The sequence below is a fragment of the Pongo pygmaeus genome, chromosome 1 (assembly GCF_028885625.2).
Source record: "Pongo pygmaeus isolate AG05252 chromosome 1, NHGRI_mPonPyg2-v2.0_pri, whole genome shotgun sequence".
In the NCBI taxonomy this organism is placed as follows: Eukaryota; Metazoa; Chordata; class Mammalia; order Primates; family Hominidae; genus Pongo; species Pongo pygmaeus.
In genome coordinates, this window is record NC_072373.2 from 109,582,397 (window position 1) to 109,602,819 (window position 20,423).

Genomic DNA, 20,423 nt, shown 5'->3' on the forward strand with positions numbered 1-20,423 from the left:
TAAGGGCCATGAGAGAGTCTCAGGGGGCCGTGAAGACTCCCTCACTGCTGGAACAATGCTGTGGGCTCACCCTAGGCCTTCAGGAGGGGAGAGAGATGTGCAAGGAGGAACTCCACGGTGGTTCTTCTTTTGCTAGTGTTTGTGCTACTTCCCCACTTCTAAACAGGTGCATAGTACTCCAGAGCACCCTTTCATCTTCCTTTCCCACTCTTCTGTTCTGTTTTTCTTCTCTTCAACTCTTCTTACTTCCCTTTTCTCCTCAAAACCAAGTGGTGGATGGGTAAGGAACTATACTATCTTTTGTGTGTTCTAACTTTGCCTTTTTTTTGTGTGTGTGTGTAACTTAAAGGTTGTCTTCTAACTTCAGCACTCGGAGTTTACATAAGTAAGCCTGGGTTTACCCTACCCACCTCTTCCCTTACTTTTAAAATATCTATTTCCCCAACCATTGTCTTTAGTAAGTACGCTAAAATGACAGTCATCAGCAAAAACGCAAGGATTCCAGGCCATAAGAGTTTGATTAAGAAAGGATTTTTTGAGGTAGCTATATCTTGCAAAAGAAACAGAGGTGTGAACTGTCTGCAGGGCTCTTCTCGGCAATGAGGTGTTCCTTCTGGATTCAGATATAGATCTTAATGGGGTAAACATTCTAGGTCTTACCACCATCTGTTCTTCTTTTTCTGCTTAGACTGTTAGTACCTGTTATAAGAGGAAAGGAGGCAAAAGCGTGAAAGAAAAATGGTTGGATCAGTGGTCTGAGAAAGAGGATAAAGTAGTTATGTGACATTATTCTTAACAGAGATTAGAATGATTAAAAACAAAAACAAGTTGGTATCCAGGATATTCAGGTACAACCACCCCTCATCTGCTGATTCCAATTTCACATTCCATTCCACATTGATGAATAATAATAATAATGTACTTTTAGCTTTGTCAGAAATCCTATTTGCATATTTATAAGGTCATTATGTTTAGTTGTTGCTAATACCTGGTCTGAGTCCAGCAATTACCACCTCTGTCTCTTTGCACATACTAGTAGACATACACACCACTGATTTGTACTTTCCTACAAAATTACTCTTTCCCTTTTTAATTAGAGTGTTTTCAGAAGCAAACCCTGTCGTTAAGGCCATGTATGCTTCCATTATAAATACCTGTTTCCAGCCATTAATTATCTCCCGATGAATTACTTACTTAGAAGGAGATTTTTTAATGCATTTTTTTTTTTTTTTTTTTTTTTTCTGGAGACAGGGTCTCACTTTGTCACCCAGACTGGAGCGGTGGAGTGGTGTGATCATGGCTTACTGCAGTCTTGACTTCCCGGGCACAGGTGATTCTTCCACCTCAGACTCCTGAGTGGCTAGGAGGCCGTGCACCACCATGCCCAGCTAATTTTTGTATTTTTTGTAGAGTCAGGGTTTCAACATGTTGCCCAGGCTGGTCTTGAACTCCTAGGCTCAAGCGATCTTCCCGTCTTGGCCTCCCAAAGTGCTGGGATTACAGTGTGAGTCATTGTGCCTGGCCTGTGCATACTTTTTATAACGGGATTTCTCTTCCTTACTTTTGATGCCCCCTCTCTCATACTTAGTTAATCATTTTGAATTCCACTTAATAAGAAAAGTTTCCATTTTCTTTTTCTTCGGGGGACTTAGATATGATCTGCACCTAGATGGTAAGAAGATTTTCCATATTTTAAAGTAGAAACTTTCTGTATGCCTGAATCTTGCTGTCAAGAATGTCTTGGCTAATCATGAAGGAAGAATATAAGAATGTGAGTAAAAACAATTCAACAGTCCCTGAGAACAACGTCAATAAATATTCAAAATTGCATAACCATTTTAGTGACTAAAGCACTGAGACTCATCCAATAATACTGTGGTTTGATAATTACACAGTTGTGAATTTATGATACTGTTAAATTGGGGAGACATCTTGGTGCATACAGGTCAACCCTTTCATACATCATTATATACAAAAAATACACACCTACTTAGCAATTGAAGTGTAATACCTTCTAGCATAAAATGCTTAAAAGAAGATTTTAAGGGAGTGACACAGTGAGCATTCCTATATGAATTTTCCTGCTTATCTCATGCATAGCAGAAGATTTGAAATTTCTAGGTAAGTTTTTTTTTTTTTTTTTCTGTTTTGACAAGGTCTTGCTCTGTCACCCGAGCTGAAATGCAGCAGTGGTAACATGGTTCACTGCAGCCTCAACCTCCTGGGATCAAGTGGTCCTCGCACCTCAGCCTCCCGAGTAGCTGGGACTAGAGACCTGCATCACCATGCCCAGTTAGTTTTTTAATTTTTTGTAGAGACAGGGTCTCACTTTGTTGCCCAGGCTGGTCTTGAACTCCTGGGCTCAAGCCATCCTTCTGCCTTGGACTCCCAAAGTGTTGGGATTACAGGCGTGAGCCACTGTGTCCTTCCTTAACATCAATAAAATTGAGATAATCACGTTCATAAAAGGGCAAAACTATGTCAACAAGCCCACCGTATTAGTCTGTCTTCACAGTGCTGTAAAGAACTGCCCAAGACTGGGTAATTTATAAAGGAAACAGGTTAACTGACTCACAGTTTAGCATGGCTGGGAAGGCCTCAGGAAACTTACAATCATGGCAGAAGGCAAAGGGGAAGCAAGGTACCTTCTTCACAAGGCAGCATGAAGGAAAATGAATGCAGGAGGAACTACCAAACACATAAAACCATCAGCTCTCGTGAACTCACTCATTATCAGGAGAACAGCATGGGAGAAACTGCCCCCAGGATTCAATTACCTCCACCTGGTCTCTCCCTTGACACATGGGGATTACAATTCAAAATAAGATATCGGGTGGGGACACAGGAAACTATATCGCCCATATTACAATTACTTATATTACTGATTCCCTTAATTAGAGCAGAGGTAATTAATTGGGTCTAGGCTCAGTGGAAGGGTCTGGCTGGTTCCCAATTCTCGGAGCTAGTTTGAATCTTTAGGTTAACTTCTTGCCTTCTAGAACTTGTCCTGTGTTTGGCTGAACTTTGTGAACCTTTCAGAAAGTAGGTCTTTATTGAGCACATACTCTATGCAAGGCAAAGAACCAACTACTGTGGAGTTTACAAACATGAATAAGGGGTAAGAAAGGACTCTTGTCACATGGTTTACAGTCCAGCTGTGTAGGCCACCACAGTTCATATCTTTCAGGCTGGGGACTGGATGAGAGGAAAGTGGACTCAAAATTAATCCCAGAGCTCTCTACTTTCCCATATCCCTGTGCTTTATCTCTCTTGTAGTTGTGTTATTTGTATGTTGGCCTGCCTCAGTACTCTGTGATCTCCAAAGAACAGGGACTGGGTTTTATTTATTTCTGCATTGCCACAGAGCCTAGTATGTGCTTTGTAGAGAACAGGCTCTCAAAAAATATTTTAAATGAAAAGAATGTATTCACTTGTTTACGTTTCCTAGTTACAGTGGGTCAGCTTGTTCTGTACTAACAAGGAAGTGACAAGAAGCTGGTGTCCCTCTATGCAGAGGTCCCCACACTAAATATCATCTTGGATGTGCTTCACATTGTTGCATAAAGGTGCAGTGGAGTGAGACTGAGTAAGAGGACAGAAATAGTGGGGGGTTTGTCTCAGCTCACTAATTACTTATTTAACCTTGGGCAAGATACTTAAAGCTCTATCTCAGTTTCTTCATCTGCGAAATGGGGATAATAATGACTGGGGTGCCTATTTCCCACGATTGTTTTGAGGATCAAATGAGATAATATAATTAAAAGTGTTTTTGGAACGTCTAAATCACTGCGCAACTGCAAGGCATTATTAAAATAAATCTTCATTTTAATTCCTGCTTCCACAAACATCTCATCACACATCCTTGGGTTCCTGGGTTACATGGAGAGATTCGTGGTGTAGCTCAATCTATGTGTCATAGCTATCCCAGAATCTCTTCTTCAACTTCTCCAACACACCAAGACATTCTTCCAGTCTTGCATTGCTCCCCAGTTTATATAGATATATATGTTCCTCATTCAACATTTATGTAAAACATATATTATTGAGCACTTATGTGATAGAAACTGGGGCAAAACAGCAAATAAAACAGTTTTATTTTGAGAGTTTTTTACAGCTTATTGGCTCTGAGAGGACAGACATGAGAAAAAATACGTGCCCAATTCTGCATTTATTTTGGAAGGCAGTTTTATGTGAGTTTAGATGTATATAGATGTATATTTTTAGTTTTGATTAAAACTAAAACAATTGGTAGCCCTTATTCATATTTTTCTATCATTAAAACTTATCTTTAAAAAATGTCTTCAGTCATATTTTTCCCTTACTTCCATTCATATTTATTCTTTACTTCTCTTGTCCTTACCAGAATGTATGCAGTAAGTTTTCATATTGTAACACATTCAACAAAAGTTATACGTGAACATAACAGCTGCTTTCTTTAAAATGGTTACTTTGAGAAACTGCATACCTATTTTTTTCTTTTTTTTTTTTGAGACGGAGTTTTGTTCTTGTTGCCCAGGCTGGAGTACAGTGGCATGATCTTGGCTCACTGCAACCTCTGCCTCCTGGGTTCAAGTGATTCTCCTGCCTCAGTCTCCTGAGTAGCTGGGATTACAGGTGCTCGCCACCATGCCCGGCTAATTTTTGGTATTTTTAGTAGAGACGGGTTTTCAACATGTTGGCCAGGCTGGTCTCGAACTCCTGACCTCAGGTGATCTGCCCACCTCAGCTTCCCAAAGTGCTGGGATTATGACATAAGCCGCCACACCTGGCCTGCACATTTATTTTAATAATGTTGTCATAGCTACAGTCGCTTCTAGAGTTGCTCTTTGGGGATAACTATCTTATATTCTTCTGAATATATTTTAATAGTGACAAAACTTATCTTTGCAGGTGATTTTTAAAATTTGTATGCAGCCAAGTCACTATGAATTATCTTTAGTGAGTAAAGAGGAAGATCGAACTGGTAACACCGTGGGTAAACAACTGAAAAATAATGTTATGTTTCTCTGAACATACTTGCACAAGACAAATTCCAAAAATATTTTGACTACGTTATTTTTGAAAAGGGTTTCTAGTATTTCAATGTAACTACTTTCACTAATGGTACTTGCTTACCTAAAGTGCTTGTTAACATGCAGTTTTGGAACTTCATAGGTCTATGCCCATACTGACTTGCACTTGCTTAGTGTTGTTTTACATTCTAGTTGAACATCTATTATGTGATAGACACTGGGGATTAATAGGCTGCGGTCCTTGCCCATGAGGACCTCAAAACGTAGTTGAGAACACAGAAATACAAAGAGTCCTGTGTGAAAAATAAGTATCGGTGTAAGATAAAGAAGCGGCAGTGGAAGACAGTGGAGGGACTGTCTGTTAGGGGTAGGAAGTTATTGCGGTGTCGGCAAAGCCTTCTTTGGACTGAAGGATGAATTATGATTAGAAGTTCATTAAGAGGAGGAGGGAAGGGGACTACAGGAGTCATTCCAAGCCAAAGGAACAGAAGGTACAGGGACAGAAACAGCAAGATATATTTGGGGGAATCTCAAGTTAGTCAATACTGTTATTGTGTGAAGTTCACAACAGAAGCAGGGAGGACAGGAGATGGGGCCCAATGACGAAAAGGCCTTGTATGTACCATGTTTAGAAGTTTGAATTTTATCCTATAGGAGTCAGGGAGAGGTTCTATGGGTAGGATTTCCCATCCCAACAGGATTGTAAACTCCCACACCCAATTAGTCACACCCCCATTTTTTTTTCTGTTTCTTTAACATTGTCTCAGATTCATTCCTTCTGAAATCTACCTTATTAGTTCAGGTCTTCTTAAATTTGTGCCTGGACTGTTCACCAACTCTTGACTGGTCCTGGGGCTCCAGTTCACCTCTTGCTCCCAACAATCAATTTTCTACAGAATTATCAAAGCAATCTTCCTTTCCATCAGTCTCAACTCTGTTCAAAAACTTTCAATAGTTTTATGTGACCTAAGAGGTAGCTGCCTCCCCACCCTTTTAGCTTGCCATTCAAGGCTGCATAATTTGGTCCCAACCCCCTTTCCGTCCTTGACTCCTCTCACTGCTAACAGAGACAGAACTCATTTACTTACTCTTTTGACTGTACCTTTGCTTTCATGAGGGCTCTTTCCTGGAATGATATGTCCCTACAACTATTGTTGTTCTTACTTTTAGCTCTTTTCTTGGAAGCCCACTTGTACCCAGGTTTGATCACACCCCCTACTCTCCTGCCCTGGAAGTAACTACTATTCTGGTTATAGTCTCTTAATATCTATATCTATATATATGCATCCACAGATAATGTGTAGCATTGTTTTGAAAAAAATATACATAAATGGTATACTTTGTCTCCTTCTGCGATTAGTTTTTTCACTATCATTTAGTTTTTAAGATTTATCCCTATTGACATAAATAACTATAGTCTTTTCAATTACTGTGTTGCATTTCATTTTATAAATATACCATACATTATTCATCCATTCCTCTAAGGGTGGGCATTTATGTTGTTTTCAAGGTTTTGCTATTACAGTGTTACAACGAATATCCTTAGCTTAGCTGATCTCCTTGTCTTATATAAATTTTACTGACCTTTCTAGATCCTGCTTTCATCCCAGCTCCTCTGTGAAAGCCTTCCCTGAATCCCCCAGCCCACACCGTCAGAGTCTTGGTCCTCAAAGTTGCTTGTGCACCTTTGGTATCATCCCACTGCCAAGCACACAGTTACGCAAAGTAAGGCACTTAAGAAATATTCGCTACACGGATGAACAAATGAATGAATGAATGGGGCAGCACCACTCCGTGATGGCTCTATTCCTTTTTAATGGACTTTGGCGCCTTGGCCCACTTTCCTTCTTTGACAGCACTGGTCCTACTCCAGCGCATTCCTCTAGCTAGCAAAGCAGCGTGTGGATGTGTGGGTGTAGGTGGCGATACAGACCTCACTGGATGAGGGCCGCCTCTCCCTGCAAGTTCACGATCCCGGCAAACTCCAGTGCTTGAAGTTCAGAGTCCTACCCCACCCCCCTCACCCCCACGCCCCTTCTGCACTGGTCAAGCCAGCGAGCCGCTGCAGCCCTGATCGAGTTAAGGCGCGGCGGCTCCCGGGGCAGCTGGAGAAGGATGCGGCGGGGCCAATGACTCGTAGTAGATCCCTCCGCGCGGAGCTCGGGCCGGCGCTTCTTCCTGCGGGAAACCCCTGGGTGCCCAAGGCGGCGGGGCCGAGGCCGCGGCGACAGTGGGGCGGGGCTTGCGGTGGGAGGAGGCGGCAGAGGCGGAAGGACACATGAGGCTGCTTCGCTGCACAACCGAGAAAGTTTCAGCCAAACTTCGGGCGGCGGCTGAGGCGGCGGCCGAGGAGCGGCGGACTCGGGGCGCGGGGAGTCGAGGCATTTGCGCCTGGGCTTCGGAGCGTAGCGCCAGGGCCTGAGCCTTTGAAGCAGGAGGAGGGGAGGAGAGAGTGGGGCTCCTCTATCGGGACCCCCTCCCCATGTGGATCTGCCCAGGCGGCGGCGGCGGCGGAGGAGGCGACCGAGAAGATGCCCGCCCTGCGCCCCGCTCTGCCGTGGGCGCTGCTGGCGCTCTGGCTGTGCTGCGCGGCCCCCGCGCGTGGTGAGTATCGGGCTGAGGGGCGCTGTCCGCGGCGACCGGGGCCGCCACCTGGGGCGACCCTTCTCCCCCTCGGTCCTTCTCTGTGCGGGAAGGCCAGGCTCGGCCGCCGGCGCGGAGCGAGGCCACTCGCTGGGTTCCCAAGAGTTTGGACATCGCCGGGAGCCCCTCCCGTGGTGCCCCGCCGACCCCCGGGGTTCCCCGCCGCCTCTGCTCCCCGCGGCCCGGGACCCCTCACACACCTCTTCGGCAGGAGGGAGGCCGGCAGCAAGTCTCTGAAACTCCTTTTTCCTAGTGCCAGGGTGCAGGGAGGTGGGCAGTTTTGCTCTTGAGTTTCCTCGTTTCCTGGGGTCGAGCGAGAGCCGACGGCGGGCCTCGGAGGGGCTGAGCGAAGGAATGCCAGATTCTGGCGTGGAGAGCGGGGGCAGGGCCGCCAAGCCAAACGGCCTGTACCTTCGCGGCCAGCCTCGCCTTTGCCATGGGGCGGCACATGGGCCGGGTGTGTGGGCTTGGTTTGGATGGGGACGGGGTTTTGCGGCGCGCCTGTGTTTTGACACTCCAACCCCACCGAAAGTCCGGAGGAGCCGGGTGTGCTGCTCGCGTCTATGAAAGGTGGAGGCAGGAGAAATAGGGCAACTGGTGTGGCTGCATGCTGAGGCACATGATTTAAAAATCTCAACTGCTGTTATTCTTTCCGAGGCGCGGAGCTCTGCTGCTGTTTCAGGCTGTGTCCAGACCCAGGAATGTGGTGTGACGATCACCAATTCCTCCAACCTGGCAGCAGCATTTGCTGCTTCTTTGGCATGGCTGGGGGTGGGGCACGGGCGGGTGAGGAAAAGTGGATACGTTAATTCAAAGGGCTTCCTTAGAAAGCTTCTTTATGGTTGGATGTTTCTAACACGGTTGGACCAAGGAAAGGGAATCAAATCATATCTTCCCCATCCCACCCACACTTTTAGATTCTACATTTCTTCAGACTCTTTGTGGAAATAACTTGGGCTTTGGAGCCCTGCTCTGTAATCCTGGATTCAAATCCAGCTCTGCTATATGAACTCACCAATAAAATGGGAATGAACTTATCCAGCTAATAGGATTAATTAAAATAATGTATATTAAACGGATGACACTCCAAAGGTGTTCAGAAAGTCCTTTGAGGGCCGAGGCTGTGTTTTACTGTTTCTGAGATTGATGCTCCCAGTGGGATGGTGTCTTGTGCGTGTTTTGTTGAACGGAAAGGAGCCCCTTCTTTTTCTGAGCCTAATCTGAACAAAGATTTTTACCTTCACCAAAAAACTAGTACATGAGCTACATCTGTTTTCAAAGAAAAGGTTAGGAAGATGATGAGTTTCAGAAAAATATGGTCTTTGTTCATTGTTAACAGTCAGTCGACACGTTAATCGCAGATGTTTAAAAAGAGAACAAGGTTATTTATCACCTGAAAACAGTACTGGGTTGTTCAGCACCAACTAGATACTTCTTGGAAAGTTCAAATTTCATACACGTCTAGGTCACTAAGAATTTCAGAAGTGGACCAGGAGGCTTTGTAGTGATGAAGCAGAGCTGTTGTTTCTGAAGCATTTAATAAAGAGCATATATGATGTTGTTTTTACTTTTCCTTTTTCTTTGAGTGAAAGCTTTAAGTGTAGCTTTAGGATAGAGAGGAGTATAATCAATGAGACAGTCTGAGGGTCATAATCCTTGGTCTACCATTAACTTGTTTTGGTGAATAACTTAATCTTCATGATATGTAGTCTCCTCACCTATGAAGCAGGACTAAAGGAATAACCTGCTTTAGAGAATTGTAGGGAATAATAAATATGATTGTAAAGTGATTTGCAAAATTAAGTATTAAATAGTATGATGTCAGAAATGGGATTACTCTGACACATAGGGCTTCTTTTATTATAGGATCTCAGTGCATAAAACTATGCCCTCCACCTCTGCTCTGCTGAGGTGCTGCGATTATTAGCTAGCTTTCAGGTAGTCAAGTTGAGTGTTAGTCAAGTTGACTCAAAGGATAGGATTTAGATATTTTGATTTTTAGACAGGTGTTCTTTAGATGCTAAACTAATGCAATAGAAGAGATTTAGAAGCCTGTTTCTTGGTACAAATCTTAAATCTTCTTAGAGTCTACAGTGAAGGCTTCTTGAATCCTCTTAATTTATTATTGTGTTTTGCTAAGGTACCAATTGCAGCACACCCTTCTAAACTTTTGAGTGTTCCTGTGTTTGGCTTGTGGCCAATTGTTAATTTAAACATCACGGAGTTTCTAAGGCAAGGAGATGTTAGTAGTATGTCTGATTGTCTAAACAGCTATCCAGGACCATCCTCTTGCTCCTTGTTTTCTTTTGCTTTGCAATGGGAAGTGACTCCCTGATTTTGCTGCCTGCTAGATAATTTCTCAGCTGAATTCTTCTCTTGCTTAAACAAAATCGGAGTAATTTTCTTTCAGATGGTGATGAAATTTAACCTAAAACTATTTTTCCTTTCACTTTCTTATTATTCCTTTTTTTTGGTGTGGTGGAGAGAAGGAGAGTGATTCCTAGTCTCTCTTATTTTTCTGAATGTTTAGATTTAAAAAATATTTACCCATAACTTCTTGGGATCTCTCTGCTCCATTCCCTCCCTACTGCCTTTCCTGTAGGCCTCTATGACATAGAGGAGCAACTTTTGGTTCACCTGGGTTGTAGTTGCTGACTTCAGGACCTTTAGAGAATGTTTAAATTCAGTGGGATATGCTTGGATGGTTCAGAGCAGCCTTACAATACATTTTAAAAATATCACACCCACAGAAATTCTATTTTGCCCACAAAATTTGCATTGATCTAGTTCCCACTCTGTGTTGCCATTCCTAGTGATCCTCCTCCCTACCTCTCCCATTGTGGTAGAAAAAGGCTCTGTGTCCTGGCTACATCAAAATCTGTTGGGGTGGATCTTGGACTCAGTGCCCAGAGATTCTGATAAGGTAAGTTTGAGAATCCATATTTTTTCAAGGTTTACAGGTGATTCTGACAAGTAACTTGGTTGCAACCCACTGATTAAGTACTTTTTTTTTTTTACCTTCAGGTGTGTGTATGAGGTCTTTCTAAATTTAAGAAATTTCCATAACGAATGTAACCTTAGTCATTCCAGTGTTTAATGCTTCTGACTCAAGGAATTTTAAAATTGCTAACATAAGAGCTATAGAATATAATGTCATTTCTTCTGTTTATCTGGGTGCAGTGTGTCTGCATTGACTCTTCAGAAGGGCTTCATATATTTGGATGATATTATAAATTCTCCACCTCTCCTTTTCCCTTTTCTTCTGTTATCTCTTTTTCCTTAAATGTCATTCATATATGTCGTTTTTTGACCCTTTATCTATATACGTCTGAAATGATTTTAGAGTAAAAAACTACAAGGCATGTTTGAATAAAGATATAAGAAATTTTACATGATTTTCTTTATATTGTATTCACAGTCCATAGTTACATGCTTCCTTTCTTGATGTCTCAATTCGAATGCCTAAATTTGAACTATTAATTTTCCTTCCACCCTTTCCTGATTTTCCTGTTTTTGTTTCCCCCTCTTTCTCTGCAAATGACTTGAAACCAAAAGGTCTTCTTTTCTTTCTTTGTCAGTCTACCATATGTGTAGTATTTTGGACAGATCACTGAACTAGGAGCCAGAAGACCAGAATTCTTCTCCAGGTCTGTTATTAATTGGTTTGGTGACCTTGTAGGAGAGCCACTGTTTTGGTCCTCCATTTTCTAATGTTCATTGTTCATGGCCACAGAGCCAATCAGAGTTGAGACTAGAATTCCTTTCTTCTGGTGTCCAGTGCCTCATTCACTGTCCACACTGCTTCCATCTCGTGTACAAATGCGCTTATGTGCACAAAAACTCTTATAACATCCTCAAGTGCTTATTGTTAATGCGTACATGAGGAAGGAATCGTGTCTTTTCATTTATGTGTTTATTCTAATGCCCATACCCTACCCCTGTACCTGGCATGATGCCTTGGTATCTAATAGGCACACAATAAATACTTGTTCAGTCAAACAATTATTTTTAGCCATTTTCTTATTTTGGACAACTGTGGTACTCCTAGACATTTTAAAAATAGTATTTGCAAGAGTCATGCTTACCTTACATTTGGGGAAAAACCAAATTTTTCCCTTCCCCAGATGTTTCATTTAAACTTGTAATTTTGAATTTCTTTGTGTGTGGGGTTTCTTTCTTTCTTTTTCTGATCACTTCTGCAATTTATAAAGGTCACTTTGACTTTGGAATCTCACTTCAAAGGCACTGCCATCCACCCCCTGCCTCTCACTCAAGTTTGCTTCCACTGCTTCCTGTATTATTGTATTACTAGGCCAGCAATTTCTATTATTTTGTCCAGAATAGCCACACCTTATTGTAATTTCATCATTTTGGGGACTAGTCATTTTTGGAATACTATTTTTAAAATTAGAGTTAACTAAGTTTATGTTTGTTTTGATAATTTTTTTTGAAATTTTTTTCATTGAGTTGGATATTGCAAACTTGTACTGGACTGAGAGAATATGTACATTTAGTAAAGTATATTTGCTTTTTTTTTTTTGAACCAAGAGAGTCCCCTGAACACCCTACTGACAAAAACTAAGGTGAAATATGATGAATAAATATTTGAGAGAATCACATGGTGTTGAGTTGTCTCTGCCACATGATTTTGCTCCTTGAGGGCCAGGACTGTGCTACACACATTTCTTCTCTGTGCTACAGAACTTGTCTGGCATGCGCCCCAAATTCAGAGTCAACTGAGCAGCAGGTCTTAGTTACAGCATCTATGACTCCTGCTTTCCCACCTTTAGAACATTCTATAGGAGAGGCTGATGGTGAGTTGGAGTGTGTTTCTATATTCTTTTTTCCTTTGAAGAAATAGGATCAGTTGAAAGCTGACCCCACCCACAGACTTTTTTTGCTATCTCTTTTGATTAATTAAGGAGTAGCTGAAATTTTCCTCTTTGTTGACTTATGCACTGGCGGGAACTTTAAAATTCATCTAGTCTTTCTGTCCATCCCATGCTGGATCTGATGTTTACAACATTCTGGTCAAGAGGTACCATATTTTCTCTCTTCTTGAACATCTCTTGTGGTAGACAGCTCTCCACAGCAGTTTATTCCATCTTTGGCCAGCTCTAATTCTTAGAAAGATCTTCTTATATTCAGCTGTAATCTGTCTCCTCATGACTTGTCCTCGTTGATATCTACTCAGAAATTTGTCTCAGAGTCCTGAGACCTGTGCAGGTGATAGGGATCCAAAGAGGTGCTTGTCTGTAGACTTTACTGAGCTGACACCCAGCTCTCCATAAAAGGAGTCAAACCCAGTGAGGAGCACGTCTGGGATGATTGCTCAGGTAAAGCATCTTAGCCCTACTTGTTTCATACCTCCCTGCACAGTTGGGCACTGGTGGGAGAATAACATTTATCAAGCAGTGTTTCCCTAACCTCTCTTATGATAAGAATAGCTCAGGTGTTCTCATGGAGATTCTGATTCAGTGCATCTGGAATGTCATCTGGGAATTTTTGTGTTTAAGAAATAGCCAGGTGATTCTTACATTAGGAAAGTTTTACAATCACTGCAGAGTGAATCTGGGAAATCAAAGTGTTTGTTTTTGTTTGTTTGTTTTTTGAGAGTATTAGAGACAGGTTGCTTTGGCTAGATCCTGTGGTCATTTTTCCCCCTTGGAAATGCCTCCTACTTGCTGGCCTCACTTAGTACAGAGAAGGAAGCTGCTATGGTATATGGTTAGTAAAGTTGTTTGTTTTGTCTTAAAAGAAATTTGCGAAATCCAGCGTTTTCAGACTTCTGTTTGTGTTGTATGACTTTGTTGGAAGCCTCTTTATTTCTCCATTAGAATGTTACCTGAGATGTTAGAATGCATAGGAGTTCCACAGCCTTTTTGGTGTCCACTGAAGAATTCAGCCCTCAGCCGTTGCAAATGGTGCTTCCTTTGAGGATTTCTGCTTCATTAGCTCATGAACACATATTTGGTGTCAGCAGTTTCCCTCAGATGTGTTAGTGTGGAGAGATATAAAGGTCACTCATTTCTGGCGGTCCTGCTTTTGGGGTTTCTGGGCTGCTGCAGCAAATGAAATAAGGAAAGGAAAATAAAGGAGGAATCTAGGGCCTCTTGAGCAGAACAAAACAATCTGCAAGAAGGGGCACAGGATTGCTCCTCTCACAAAGACACTTGATAATACTGTCCTTGATAGGAAGAAGGAAGTGGCTTCAGATCTGAAAGGATATGCTCATAGGCTTGAGACGGGACAAACTGAATCACTGGTAGTGGTAGGAGGTTTGCTGTAGATCTGTTTTTTCTCCTGTCTCTCCTTTTTGAGGAGAATATTATCTGTATGGCAGAACATACATTGTGGTCTTAAAAAGGAGAGTAAAGCCAAGAAAGGGGGATGATAAAGCCATAGCTTGGAATAAGAAAAGCAAGGGAATTATTGTATTAATTTGTGTATGTAAATATATAGGTTTCCATGTAATTCACTGGTAGGATCACTAGCCCTTGGCACTAACATTTACTATCTTTGTAGCTCTGCTGTCTTAGTGGTGTATTGGGGGAGCATTGTGGTGTGTTGTCACACTTAATTTGTGTGCTTCCCTTGGCATCATGTGGTAGCAAGTACAGGGTATTCTACTCTTCTAGATGTGTGGGAATCATTGACCAAGTAGAAAATATGGTCCTGCTCCCAAGGAGCTGACATCATCATGGAGACAAGACAGATAAGCACACAATTAGGAATATGAAATACAGTTGTTTCATCATTTATCTATGCTCTCTGAAAGCAGTTTCCTGCAGTCAGGGTGACTCGGAGCTGTAGGGTCTTGGGAGTAAACTTCAGGTCTTAATACCACCAGGGAAAGGCGACCTCCAGCTCACCCTTGCTGGGCTTGTCTGCTGTCGTGAGCTGTCTGCCATTTTCCTCTGTGTTGTAATTTAGAAGTATTAGAACTTGGCTTGGGGAAAAGACAAAAACCCCTTTGTCTGGTGAGGGTGTAAATATAAATTTGGCACATGTTGTGGTGTCTATTATGTCTGTTAGTGGGTTTGTGGCAAGAGAGAGTGCTGTGTTCTTAGTCCCGGATGCCAAGCCTGAACTAGGACAAGTTATGGTGGAAATATCTTCTTCGGAAGATGCAGTTCTCAGTGGCAGTGGCTGAAGGAACTTCTCGTCACAGCCAGGCAGTGACTGAAGTGTGGTGTGGACACACCCAGAGTTGCTGCCTCAGGTGGCATTGATTAATCATACTAATATCTCCCTCACCCTTTTGTACTTGTCTTGGCAAAACCCTGTTCTACTAGCTCCCCAGTAGTTTGGCCTTTACTAGGTATGATTGAACAAGCTCTTGGGGGTTCACCTTGGTGTCCCTTGCCCCTCTCGCATTTCCGGCCAGCTACATCGCTCCAGCCATGGTACCCTGGGTCCTCTGGCCAGGCAGTGAGAGGCCAGGTTTTTCTTCCCATTGGCCTGAAGCACCTTTCCCTGGAGGCTTGCCTAGGGCAGTTTCTGGTCTCCGAGTCAGTTCCTTCTGCAGGATACTGGCAGCCAGCAAAACTCTGGGTTATTTGAATACATCAGCCAAACATCTTGCCAAGATGGACTCATTGTTGCACAAAGACAGGTTGGATCTATGGGTGTTGCAGAACCTGTTTCTGGGTTAAGAGTAGCTCTCTCACCCTTATATATGTTTATTCATATGATGAATGTATGTGTGTATTTTGTGAAGTAAGGAAAACATGATGATAATATTGTGGTTGGAGTTAGATACTGTATCCTAAATATGTTGTTTTTTAACAAATAGCATTCCTTTAAAATACAGTTGTGCTTGCTGAATAAGGTGTTGTACAAGAAGCTGTGTTTACATTCTAAAATAAACTGCCTTGTTCTGAGGCAGGCACGTTTTAAAATTGTTGTTTGCTTCTTTTTCATCTCTTTTTATTTTCATCTTTTTTTTTGTGAGAAGATTCTGGAAGTTTTTAAGCCTCAAATATTTTCAATAATCTATTTTAACTGGTACCTAGCAGGGACAGGTTGTTCTATTGGTATACCTAACCAACATTCAAATAAGAATAATTGGATACTGTTTACTCACTAATCTATTCTGTTGAATTTCTAAGTATGAATAATCACAAAACTAGATAGTGCTGATATATTAACTTCTCTAAATGGTAAATATGGTAAGCAGCAAAGACATTTTTGTTTAATTCTCTCCTTACACATGCTTTGGTTCAGATGCTGTCAAGACACATTGAAGTTTGAGGACATGTATATTTTGATTATTTTATTATATTTTTATTTGCTGTGAATATGGCTTTATTTGCTAGATCTTCTTTAGTTAGAAACACTAAGGGTATTTACTTTATTACAACATTTAAAGTGCATTCTAATCTTCATGAGGAATTTTAGGGAAAAGACTGTATCCTGAGAAGCATGCAAGTCTTTGGCATTATGTTACTATTTAAAGTAAGTAATATGTAGTGGCCCCTCTGACATATTCTTTCTAAGAGAGTTAAGGAAAATGGTTGTAACTAAAAACAAACATTGAAACAGTTTAAGGTAGGTTTACATAGCAACAGAATTATTCCTTATGTTTACACATAATTAACTCATATTTATACTTTGCTGATTTTCTCTGGCACCTTTACAAGATTTTTTTATTTTTGTAATATAAAAAGTAATTGTGTTTGAAAAAGTAGTTAAGGATGTTTGAAGAATCTAGAAAAGCATAAATGAAATGTCCGCAATCATGCCGCCATTAATTTTTTGGTATACATCCTTGGTTTTTTTACCCTTAGATTTAGAAAAGCTGTTGATTTATTTTATATATATATGTATATATATATTTATTTTTAGTTTATGAACAGATCTACAGATATATATATATATATATATATGCACACACACACATAATATACTATTGTCAACACTAGGTTTTATTTTTAAAAATCTTTACCATTTGATAAGTGGTAAATATTACTTAATCTTAATTTGCCTCTCTGATTACAGTGATATTGAATGTTTTTTCATATCATCAGTGGTGTTTGTATTGCCTTTTTTTCTACTTATTTTGGTAAATTGTGTCTTTTACTCATTTAATTATTTTCTTACTGGTTTGAAAAAGCTCTTTAAATATTAAAGGTGTTAGTCTTTTGTCTTAAATATGTCACAATATGTATGGAAATAATTAGCAGTATATAACATAACATCAAATTGCTACCAATGTTGATATAAAAATTGTTCATTTCATAGGTTAATTTTTTTTGATCCTTTGGTTTCTAATGATATTGGTTAATTCATTTGTTAACTGGTATTTTCTGTAGCTACTTTAAAGTTCTTATCTGTATCATAAATCAGCATGCTTTCAGCTGTATGTGTCTAGGAAATTTACATTTACTTTAATACTTAATAAAAAAATATGTTGGAGGAAAGCAGTGTATTGTGGAGTCAAATACGTGATTTTGGGTGGGTGAGGTAATCGGCTACTGTCCTCGTTTTCTATATAGCCAAGATTTTTGAAGCATTTAACATCCCTGAAATGCAGGACTAATGCTGTGTCTACCATGCACTGCTAATTCTGACACTTTGACCTAATGGATAAATGCCAGTACAGTGGGTCTAGCCAGTTAGCTTGGTCAGAGAACAAGATGACTAAGATTCTCTCCCCCTTTCTTCACCAAATTGATTAGTTGTAGGACAGAACTGACTGAAGCAACCTGTTGTTTTGGCAACCCATGGACACCACCTGTTTCTTCCATTCCTCTGTCCAGCCTCCCACTGCCCTAGTGCAGTGCTGTGTGCACAGTGGGTAGGAGATCAATGTTGTTGCTAAAGAATGTAGCAATAAAGAAGAGTAGATTGCTTTTTTTCCAAGCTTGTGTGTTTTTAAGGCACCCCGCTGGTTTTGACATTCGTTGCTCCAGCTGAACTGCTCTATGCTGAAGCCCTGCAGGTCTCAAGTGTTTGGTTCAGAGTAATTTCAGGCCATATGAATGCTTTCTTAAGTATCATTGGAATTTACTGGGCTGGCTGTCTGCCAGCTATTACCATATTTAGCATGAAGAGACCTGGGGAATGAGGACATTTCTGATCAACCAAGGAAGGAAACCTATTTGAAGGATTACAATATTTTCTTTTTTTTTAAAATGGTGTAGTTCAGAAAACGCCAGTTAGACTGAGACTCAAATTTATGTCCACTAGTCTTTGCTTCTGTGCCCCATCCCAAAATTAATTTATGAATAGGAAAAGAGATTTGATAGTTAAGTTCTTTCTGACTCTGAAGTCTAATACCGTTTCTGGGAGGAAGTAAGAGAACTATTATGCCCAGACTGTGCACTGAGAGGCTTAACCAGCAGGTGAAGCTATTGATTAAAAACATAGGTTGATGAGTATTCTCATTTTTCTCCTTTGAAGCTTTCAGAAATTTTCTGCTTTGTCCTGGTCTAAATTTATTTTGGCCCAGCCCTTGTCTCCACCCTACATTTCAAACCAGTAGCCTTCCCACTACGGCTCAACATTTCTCTGCCTCAGTTTTTTCCATTTTAAAGATGAAGATATTGTTTGGAAGGACCAGTAAATACAATTAATATAAAAATTACTTCTATAGAATCAAACAACCTCCAACGTTTCTGTTGGAAATTTATAGTTTATAGAGTATTCTTACACAATGGTCTCCTTTAATCCTCACAAACTTGGTGGAAATGGAGCCTCACAGGGGTTAGGTGACTTGTATACATTGTTTACCCCTACATAATAAGTGACAGAGCTGGTACTTAAACTCGTGGCTTGATTTTTCTTTTTTTTGAGTTGGAGTTTTGCTCTTGTTGCCCAGGCTGGAGTGCAATGGCGCAATCTCAGCTCACCGCAACCTCCACCTCCCGGGTTCAAGTGATTCTCCTGCCTCAGCCTCCCGAGTAGCTGGAATTACAGGCATGCACCACAACGCCTGGCTAATTTTTTGTAGTTTTAGTAGATACAGGGTTTCTCCATGTTGGTCAGGCTGGTCTCGTACTCCCAACCTCAGGTGATCCACCTGCCTCAGCCTCCCAAAGTGCTGGGATTACAGGCGTGAGCCACCGTGCCTGGTCCTTGCAGCTTGATTTTTTAAACATCAGATTTTTTTTTTCTTTTTTGAGTTTTTATTATGTGTCTGTCATTCTGCTAGGGGCTTTGCAAATATTGCTTTATTTAATTCATATGGCTGTCCTTTGGAGTAGACAATATTTTTCTACATTATAGGTAAGGAATTTGGAACTTAGGTTCACAGCTTTGGATGTTGGCCTATGGTTAGTGAGGGGTGTAGCCAGGATTCAAACCCCTGTCTGGCTCTAGGGCCACTGCAATAAATCATGGTGTTTTATGTGCATTCATACACTTAACACTTTGCAACAACCCTAAGAGACAGGGGTAGGTATTTAGGGAAACTGGGGCTTCTAACATGCACAGGATAATGCAATTAGTAAGTGGCTTAGTCGAGATTCAGAGCTAGATCTGTCTCCATAACCCTCACTCATTCCAGGATACTGCAGGTGCCTATTTTTGTGATATGTATAAGTAAAAATTAATTTAAAAAACTACCTTCTTTGAAGGGTCAGCCAGTTAGAACTCTTTTGTATCTTCTGAATAAGTAAGAAATGGATGGACATTAGCTGACCGATACATTGATGGCTTTTAACCTTCTATCAGTTGATTTCCATTACCAGGACAAACAAATATAATTTGGAGGGAAAAGGAGGGAGTTCCCATTAAGGATGAATCTTTAAGCCGAAAGGGGCCACAGTGATGAACTCTTCAGAGGACTGCTCTCAGGAGCAATGGCCCTTCTCCTCTGGGCTCTGCTTGGGGCATTCCTTTTTGTATTTATGGAAACATCTTTTTGAAAGGCAGATGCCAGCTTTGGTGGGGAGAAGGTTGGAATACATACAAGCCTTGCTCTAAATTTACTAGCCCCGTGTCTTTGGGCTAGTTTCTGAAGCATGCTGTGCCTCAATTTTATTATTTTAAAAATAAAGATAGTAGCAGTATATTTTGGAGTTGTTATGAAGATAATATCAGTTAATAAATGTTAGATTCATTGGACAGTACCAGGCACATAGTAAAAGTGCAGTAAATAGTAGTTATTGTTGGTAGTGGTGTTATTTTATGTTGCAGTACAGACTGGCTTCTTGGTGCATTCACTTTTCTTTAATCAAAAGTGGATGAGTGATTGGGAACCTTCATGAGGAAATAGGAACATCATCTTTGCAGCATGTGGATTTTTCACTGGTTTCCTGTGATCTAATAATTATTTAAGGGTTTCATATTTGAGTCTCTTCCCTTAATGAGGTACACTTTCAATTTGGGGAGATTTTATCTATAGGCATACCTCATTTTATTGTGTGTTCCCTTTTATTGTGCTTCACAGATTTTGTTTTATTTTATTTTTTACAAATTGAAAGTTTGTGGCAACCCTATGTCAAGCAAATGTATCAGCACCATTTTTTCCAAGAGCATATACTCACTATATGTCCCTGTGTCAGTATTTTTTAGCAATAAAGTATTTTTAAACTCAGGTATAGCATTATGCTTTAGACATAATGCTGTTGCATGCTTAATGGACTGGAGTATACTGTAAACATAACTTTTGTATGTACTGGGGAACCAAAAAATTTCTGACTTGCTTTATTGTACTGTTTGCTTTATTGCGGTGATCTGGAGCTGAAGCCACAATATCACAAAGGTATGCTTGTGTTATGCAAATTGAATTGATAGGTGTTAAATCATTTTCCCATTTTTTAT

General features: G+C 40.9%; 1 protein-coding gene across 2 annotated transcripts in view; it reads left to right on the forward strand.

Annotated features, from left to right (window-relative positions):
* Positions 1 to 2,768: 2,768 nt before the first annotated feature.
* Positions 2,769 to 20,423, forward strand: part of NOTCH2 (notch receptor 2) — a 170,228-nt gene continuing 152,573 nt past the window's right edge. Inside the window, exon 1 of one of the 2 annotated variants that reach the window (XM_054454415.2) lies at positions 2,769 to 7,616. In XM_054454415.2, coding sequence (XP_054310390.1) covers positions 7,544 to 7,616 — 73 coding nt within the window. In that variant the 5' untranslated portion in view covers positions 2,769 to 7,543. The remainder of the gene's footprint in view (positions 7,617 to 20,423) is intronic. The other variant, XM_054454437.2, reaches the window with a different exon arrangement.